Genomic DNA, 8787 nt, shown 5'->3' with positions numbered 1-8787 from the left:
GGCTGACTTAAACATGTCCAGCCCCTCCAGAAGCTCCCTAACTAGTTCCACGCTAACCTTTGACCCAGGTGTGCCTCCCCTGGGGCCCGAGGGGAGTTGTCTTCCAGTTGTCCAGTTGTCTTCTGTCCTCTATTGTCCAAAACTCCAGTTGTCTTCTGTCCTCTACTGATATGAAACCAGATGCCTTTATGTCCTCTATTTTTCTCTTGAAGAAAAAAAATAGAGGACATAAAGGCGTCAGGTTTCGTATCAATGGAGGACAGAGTAGCAGAAAACTGGAATGTCCTCTATGATGGCCACCCTACTGGGTGGACTGAGCATGTACAATAGGCAACACACTGGCTGGGAAAGGATGCAGCTGTGTGCATGCATGCCTGGGTATAAGTCCTGGAAAGAAGAATAGAAGGAGGGAGATCCTCCACTTTTTTTGCTCCAGTAAGCTGGGTGGTTGGGTCACTTGCCTAGAAACGACTCAGGTTCTAGATCCTCCCCCTCAAGAGGGAGATGGGGGAGTTAACCTGTAGCCCTCTGACTTCCTAGGGCAATGTTTTAACCACCGCGCCTTGGGTTGGCCATTAAGCTGGACTGTCTCCAGCACTCCTTTGATATGGAGCTCCTATACCTTGCATTTAATAGACATTGGCTACAGAGCAGTACAGTGATGAGGCTTCTGACCCATTGAGAACAAGATCTTAGCTAGGCATAGGGCCCTACTCCCTTTCAGGGCAGCAGACATCTCACTGAGCCACACACATGCTTAAGCCTCTGCAGTACAGGGGTAATAGAAAAGAACACTGTGAGCAAGTGCCAAAAGGACACTTATTTGGCTTGAAAAAATGTCTTTTCAGTGCACAAAGGGTAAGGGAATTCCACCCCTAGAGCCCTCTCTGTTGATTCACCTCACCCAGATGAGGGCCCCCGGCCTTTCTCACTCAAGGGAGAGGGTGTGTGGCTCCCATAAACATCCCCTCTACAGGCTATGGAGATCTATGAACACACAGCCATCTCTGACCTGTGCATAACTACCACATGCCTGCACAGGTGGGAGACAGTGAAACATTCACAGCTTTTAACCTGATAGGCAAGTTTCCATTAAATTCTCCCACTAGCTTGGTGCGGGATCCCCACTAGCCGTCCCACAAGCTGCTCGGCTGGTAGCAAACCAAACGCAGGGCAGCAATGACAGTACCACCCCCGCAGCAATCATCATCATCATCATTCTCTGACATCCGGTGCCAACTTCAGCTTCGCCCTTCCTCTCCTCTTTCCTGGGAAGGCAGGTGCATCCAAAGTTTATGCAATACAGTGTAATTTTTAAATTTGACTAGGTCTATCATTTTCTGTGTAGAAACAAATCCAGAAGGCTCCATAAGATAATTTATCTCCTCCTCTGTCCTGGTGGATGTTTTGCACAATGGGCCTGCTCAAACCCACACCCCATAGGCTATACAATTCAAAGCACATAGCTGCTGGCCCAGTTACTGGCTGTGTTTTAGTCCAGCATAGGCCAGCTCCCAGAGCAAGGCTAGCCCAATGTAATAGTATTCATCTCTATGCCAGGGGTGGGCAATTATTTGGGCCACAGAGCCATTTAGGGAGTTTTGGTGAACTGTTATGGGCCAGGTCAGCACCCTTTCCTCCCACCCTGACCAGCTCACTAAAACTGCTTAAGTGGCTCTTCTCCACGCTGGGCTGGGTGGTTGGGATAGGAACACGGGAAGATAGAGAGGGGCATCTGGGAGTGGGATGGCAGGGGGAGGGGGCTGCAGGTGAGAGTGCAGAGCTGGGGCCGAGCTAGAGCCACAATCCACTGCCCACATGCCCCTATGCCTGGGTGTGCAAGGCACGGATCATGCCTCTGTGCTCCATACTCTCAGGCCTCAGCCCCACACTGTCACAGCCCTGTGATCCCAGGGTCTCCATAGCTGGAACCCACGCAGGCAGGGCACACAGCCAGGCAGATGGTATGGGGCTGTGCACGGGCAGCAAGCAGCATCCAGGAGCAGGATGGATGAGTAGGGTCGGGTCCAGGAGCTTAGGACAGTTACAGCATAGGACTGGGGCCTGGGACAGAGCTGTGATCTGCTCCCTGCATGCCCCTGCCTGCAGAACCAGCACCCATCACAGTGCTGTGCAGACAGTGGATTGCAGCTCTGCCCCAGCCCCCAGCCCCACACTGTCAATGACCCGCAATCCCACCCCATGAACGCAGCCCCACCTGCCTGCCTATCCTGCTTCTGGACACTGCTCCCTGCCTGCCCACTGTCCCATCCCATCTGCCTGGCTGTATACACTTCCTACGTTGGTTCCACCCTCAGCTATGGGTGCAGGAAGGATGGGCTGGGGTGCCCAGGTAGTGGGACCAGATCCAGTGGCGGCGGCAGCTGGAAGAAGCCACCACTGCCAGGGCTGCTGGGAAGCGAGTCCAGCTGCTGTGCTGCCCCAGCCCTAGTATGTGCCCAGGGGAGGTGGGACCAACCATACATGCCACAACCTGGGCTGCCCCTAGCACTTGGGCCAGAGAAAATCCCTTGGCAGGCCATATTTTGCCCACTCCTGACTCTATGCCAACCCAGTAATTCCCAGGATGAGGGGCCAGATAAGGATGTGGCTGCATAACTCCGCTGGGCTGTAGGTGTTCTGGGTAGAGGGAATCTGCCTTAAGTTAGGACAAGCCCCTGCTGAGCCCAGGATTCAGGAGACAAAGTTGAAAGCTATGCCACTCTGGGCTGCTTTTTCTGAGCAGCAAACCCCAGGAATCAGTGCTATGGAGCTCCTGGGAGCCCCACAGTTCTTGGTGATCTTTCGGGGTGTGGCCCAAGCCCATCGTGTAGACAAACAGAAGTGTGATGTGCAGAGACCTACCTGCAACATCCAAGTCCACTTTATAATTTACGAGATGGTTGTGCATTGTGCCCAGGGTGCGCTCCCCCACTTGGTTGCCATAGTCTATGCCTGTGTCGTAGAGAAAGGACGAGCTGATGTAGCCAGTGGCATGGACTTTGACTTCAATTGCTCCATTCTGGTAGAAGATAAAGTCCCAAATGTAGTCATAGTTTATGATTGTTGAAATGGCCCTGAAGACCAAAGCTGATTTGGTCAGCCCCCCATAATACAGGGACTGGAAGTTGGAGTAATGGCGTCTCAGAGGAACGGCAGCATCGTGCTCAAAAATACATAGGGAGTTCTTATTGGCTCTGGGGGTCTCCGATTCAATTAAGTAGTACCTATCCAAATAAGTGGCTGTGTAGGGGCAATCAACTCCCCGGACCAGCTCATAAGTAAACTTCCCAATACCAAAACTGCCGTCCATGTACCTAGTCACCATCCCCCCAGGACAATTGGAGCCATAGAGTGCAAGGGCTTCCTGGAGACTCAGCTCATAGACAATCCTGTCTCCTTTGAACCTGATGTCGAACAGTCGTGGCCCTGCATTCACATCCATACCAAAGGCAAAGCTCCAGGCCTGGAATACAACGTGGTTACCTTGAATGCTGTAGCGTGGCCCGCGAGGCTCGTACTGAAAAGGGCCTGGTGCTCCAGGGCCTGCTCTGGGCTTCAGGGACCCAAACTCCTCCTCGGGGGAAACCTTTTTAACCTTTACAACACTCACGTGGCCCTGGTCGAACTCCCTCTGCAGCTGGGCCATGTCCCCATAGTACCGGCCGTTATAGAACACTTTGCTCAGCCTCCACTGGGACACGTCCAGGCTGCTGTGGTTCACCAGCACCTCCAGCCCCACTGGGTGCACGTACAAGCCGCTACCATACACCTTCTGGAACAGAGCAAACCAAGTCACACGGTCTCCAGACTGGAACCCTCGGGGGGCGGTGGTGAGGGTGGCTAAGTTGGTCCCGTCATAATCGCAGCAGTACTGAAGAAATCCTTCTGCTTTGGAGAACTCCTCAGAGATGAAGGAATCAATGTCCTTGTATTCCTTCTCAGTCACTGGCCTGCGGTGGAATGGGAGTTTCCCTCCGTACTTCTGCATTGTGAAGTCCCGATGAGTCTTCGGGCTGGGCAGGGGTCCCACCACATACTCTGTAATGTTTGGGTCTGGTTGGTTTCCAAAATACACCACAGCCAGTGCCTGCCGTGGGGGGCGAACTCCTCCATCCAAAAATAGCAGCACCTCTGCCTTGGTGGGGAGCTGCACATCGATGTAGTAAATGCAGTTGTCTGAGGGCTTTGCTTGAGAGGCATCTACCAGCGGCACTCTAAGGTTTTCCCGCAGATACCTCACCACTTGCACCATTTCTTCTGGAGTTAGATCAGCAAACACCAGGCTGTGGTCCCTGGACGTGTCCTCCTGGCCACTCTGGGTCTGGGACTCACAGCTGGTTGGTTTCTCTCTTCGAGTCAGCAGCACACAAACTAAAGCTAAAATGGTAGCGAGAGCCAGAACCAGGAGGATGAGAACTGTTTTCAGGTTCATGTTTGCTGCAGAGGCAGGAGCGGCTCTCAGAGTCTTACAGCGCGTGGTTCCCAGCTGCAGGCAGCCTTGCCAATGACAGGCTTACTATAGGAAACACATCTCGTGCGTATTCATGGGGAGGTGCAGGGTGGGAGGAGGGATATGTACTTGGAAGAGGCTTCGGGTTTGCTGGGGACCATAAAAGACGTCTTTTCCCTCTGCTTCTCCAGACTGTTCAATGTTTCTTAGGCAGCACCATATGCCATTAGTACAACCCTTGCTTCCCCGTCACACCTTTGGGAGTTGGTTACAGAGATGGATCCCAGGTCCATGGGCTTTGGGGGGCTACAGATTTAGTCAGTTTGGAAGCAGGAGGACAGAACCAAAAAGGCAACAAAACCAGAATGTACAGCTGACAAAGAAAATCAGGGGAGGCAAAGCACCCTCCAAGGCTGCTTGCCAAGGACTGTAACCTGATTCCTTCAGGCTGCAGTCACCTCCTGCCTGGTTATTACTAGAAACTTCTTTGCAGCCCCTTTCATAACCTTCCCCTGTATTTCATGCACACAGCTCTGTGCAATAATAAAATGACTTCATTTGGCTGATATCTTTAAGTGCATTTAATTTAGGGAAACTGCCTCCAGCCCTTAAGCATAGTTGTACACTATGTGGCTGCTCAGAGTTGTTGTGCAACACCCCCCACCAACCCCCAAGCACATGGAGCTTTCTAGCATCACCCTCCAAATCAGTCCCCCTTACAACTCTTATTACATCCTCCTTTTGTGCTGCTGCTTGCAACAAATTTCCCTCCACTGCCACCCCCCGCAAGTTGCTCCCTGAATCACTGTTATGAACATGTATGATACTCTGGGTAATTACCTTGCATTTGAGCTGGACCTTTAGACCCTGCCTCTTCTGCATTCATCCCCCCACAGGCTCAACTGACTCCTTTAGGTAGCATATCAAGATTCCCCCCTCCCCCCCCCCAACTCTTCTGCAGCCTCCTCCTGTAGTTTTTCTGTGACCACAGTCTATGCAAATTTTATGGGATAAACAGCCCCAGCTGGAACCAAACTGAACTCCTTGTTAGCTAGCAGGGCAGCTGACCAGGACACTGCACAGCTGTCTTTGCCTGCTTGTCTGTAAGGCATCATGCCCATCTCTGGGGCCATCCGCAAGAAAGACCTGTGACAACTGCAGTTGCAGATCAGGGAGCAGGAAGCTGCCGGGAGAGGAATGGTGCTGCTGGAGGGTTTCTACACTAAGTGGGTGCCCCAAGAAATTGAGGTAGTGATGACACATGAATATTTATATTGTAGTGTCTTGAGGACCCAGAGAGAACCCCATGTGATGGCTTCTGCACAATCCTATATGGAAAAGTGGGCATAAAGAACCCACCTGCTCTGTACAATGGTCCCAGGGCAAAGCCATTTCAGCCAACCCCATACCTATCCCACACAGTTCGAGGGGGTGCATACACCAACCATGACAGGTCACTGATGCTGATCAGATGTGATGCATCTTGCATCCTTAGCGGACTTGGCTGTGACAGAGCTGTCCCATTGCAAGGCAGCCCCAAAGACCTCTAATTGGATCTATGGAGGCAGTTAGAAAGCCAGGTGCAGCTGCCACCCAGGTGAGTAAATTGCCCTTTTCCATCTTTGACTTCTACGTTCAGCAAATGCACCTTCTCCTTCTGGCCCCCCCTATCTGCTCATTTCCTGCCTTCCTCAACTGCAGTCTCTCCAGGTGTGTTTGAGGACATCATCTGTTTCACCATTTACCATTACCCTTCCTTTCTCCTGTTCTGGGTCAGAAAATCCAAGCCCCTTTCAGCAAGCTCCTGGGAGCAGGGCAACTCCTCAGTGCTCACTGCATGAAATGAATGGCCATGCTTCATTTCCAGTACTGCCAATGGATCTATGGTGAAAGACAATATCCCATCTTTGGTGTTGCTTCTATAACCTGTGTATTGCAAATGGCAGTGATTTTCAACCAGGGTCCTGCAGCTTCTTAGGGTGCGGTGAGATCATTTTAAAGGTACCACAGGGTACCACTAAATATTAGCACTGTTAGATATGCAAACAGCAACTCATGAGTCACAAGACAACCCCAGAGATTTCAAATAGTTTCAAAAACATCCTGAGTTGTTGTAGTCTTTCGAGGTTCTTTGCAACAGAAGAATTGCTCTGTTATTTTTTCTATAGATTCACCCATTTCTATTTTTCAAGAAATGGGTGAAAGCTAAGAGTTGGTATTTTCTGAGGGGGACCTTGAGTCTAAAAAAGTTGAGAACTACTGGCCCTTGACAAAGTGTTGCCTGCAGTCTCTGCCTAGTAAGGAAGAGCTGGCCTTGCTGCACATCTCTAGCCTCACCTTTGAGGGTGGCTACACCTTGGGAACAGAAACTAGCAATGACTGAGGTGTTCTGGTGCCTGGAAAAAACAAAACTCTTCTTCTTACTTTAAAACCATGATAGGGCTTGTTACTCTTGCTTAAACTAGAAATGCATGATTAAAAACACCTGTGATCCTTTAGATGGGCACCAGGTAAGCAGAAAAGTCTGGCTTAAATACTTGTCCTTTGACTCAAAATTTCTGAGACGCATAGCCACAGTTTCATTGCAGGCAGAGGAGTTGGGAGAAAAGCAGAGGAAGCAGGAACAGGACCACACTTTTCTTTCTGGGGAGGTATCCCAAGCCCCTTAAAATCTTGCTCCTGCAATGAATGTCAGAGGGAGTGTCAGCACATGTCATCTCTGGAGAAGAGGCAGGGGCTCCAGTTGGCTTGGGCAAGACAAACAGGACTGGACAAAGCCTCAAGGGTGGGAACAAGGGCACAATCCCACCCTAGTCACTGGATATGGACCCACCCAGAGAACTTGCTGTCAGTCCCTGACATCCTTAGTTGTAGGACTGATGCTGCTCTGCGGTGGGGCTCTTCCCCTGTCACAGTGACAATGTGGCTGTTCACAAAACCTAAGACCACCGAGGGAGCTTGGATTTCAGTCAATCCTACAGGGTCCCAGCTCATATTGAGCCCAGACAGCCCCTGGGCCTGGCACTGCTTCCTCTGTAACATTTAATTTCCTTGAATCCTAAGCCTTTGCAGCCTGTCAGCCCCAGCTCCTCAAATTCATACCTTCTTGGATCTGTGATAGGAATCCCTTTCTCCTGTGACAAGTTAGAGAGCATATGCACTCCCACACCTTTTTGCACTAGTATCCTACAAGCACTGAGCCCACAGGGCATCATTATTAGCTTCTGGCCCAACTCATTCCCCCTCCTTCCTCCAGTTTGTCACTCTTCATCTTGCTCACCACAGTGACCATTCTTGGTGCTTAACTTGCACTTGTTTTTCCTGCCTCTGTCTGCTTGACAGCCCCACATGTCTTTGCATTCTCCACAGCAGCACAGGTTGTGCTTCTCTGTGCTAGGGCTTGGTCAAAGTTTCAAGTTAGAGTATGTTTTTAAGATTCAGGTGTCAGCATAGGAAATGCTGCTGAGTCCCTGTGGTCCATCAACCTTTGTGGTGGCAGGCAGTAAGAAGTATGTGCAATGGTTTAGGAATAAGGCACTTCAGAAAAATTTGGACCAAGATCAAATTTAATTATTTAAACCTGAGCTAGTTATATACTGTGCTTGTAACACCGCTAGAGGAAAGAAATTCTCCCTCCATCTCCTACTTTCTCTCTCCCCTCAACATATTGGACACACACAAAACACAACCTCAACTAAGATAAGCATCTTGTTTTTAAAAAGGTAGAAAGAAGAAAACAAGATCTTTGCTTGAAAATACTGGTAAGTAACTGAGTACCAATTTCTACAGCAGTGCCCCCAGCCAGCAGCTAGGGAGCCCTATGTGCAGTGCTGCAGCATTACTTTTACTTTGACAGTACTGCTATTACTGCATTTCTTCAATTCCCCAATTTCTCAAAGCTAAATCTTGGTGGGGGGGAAAGATGCATATTTTATGCAAGAAAATACAATACTAGATTTCAGCATGCTAATATATGGAAGATTAATACAAATTCCTCTCTCAAATACCTATCTGGCAGCACACTAAGGAACTTGTTTTCCTTTAAGGATATATTTTTAAGCAATTATAACAGCAAAGTTACAATAAAAAAGCTATGTAAATTCATTAACTACATGGATTCTAAGACAGTTCTTCAGTATGAAAATAGAGCTGTTGAGCAAAGCCACCACTCTGGTACCTCTGATTCATTTCTTTACTCCATCAATGCCCTACAACCCGTTAACTCTAGAGCAGCAGTTCCCAAACTCTGACAGATTGCGCACCACCAATTTAAAACGATACAACTTTAAGTACCACTAGAAAATTTTCCAGTTCAACCTTAAATACCACCAGCA

General features: G+C 49.6%; 1 protein-coding gene across 1 annotated transcript in view; it reads right to left on the bottom strand.

Annotated features, from left to right (window-relative positions):
- The window catches only part of LOC109320387 (membrane primary amine oxidase-like), a 13478-nt gene extending 8466 nt beyond the window's left edge, over positions 1–5012 (bottom strand). Inside the window, exon 1 of the mRNA XM_019550474.1 lies at positions 2866–5012. Within this exon, the coding sequence (XP_019406019.1) occupies positions 2866–4435 (1570 nt within the window). The 5' untranslated portion in view covers positions 4436–5012. The remainder of the gene's footprint in view (positions 1–2865) is intronic.
- Between the last annotated feature and the right edge of the window lie 3775 nt (positions 5013–8787).

The sequence above is a fragment of the Crocodylus porosus genome, unplaced genomic scaffold (genome assembly GCF_001723895.1).
Source record: "Crocodylus porosus isolate Cpor-Errol unplaced genomic scaffold, CroPor_comp1, whole genome shotgun sequence".
NCBI lineage: Eukaryota > Metazoa > Chordata > Crocodylia > Crocodylidae > Crocodylus > Crocodylus porosus.
This window is presented reverse-complemented; position numbering and strand designations above follow the sequence as displayed.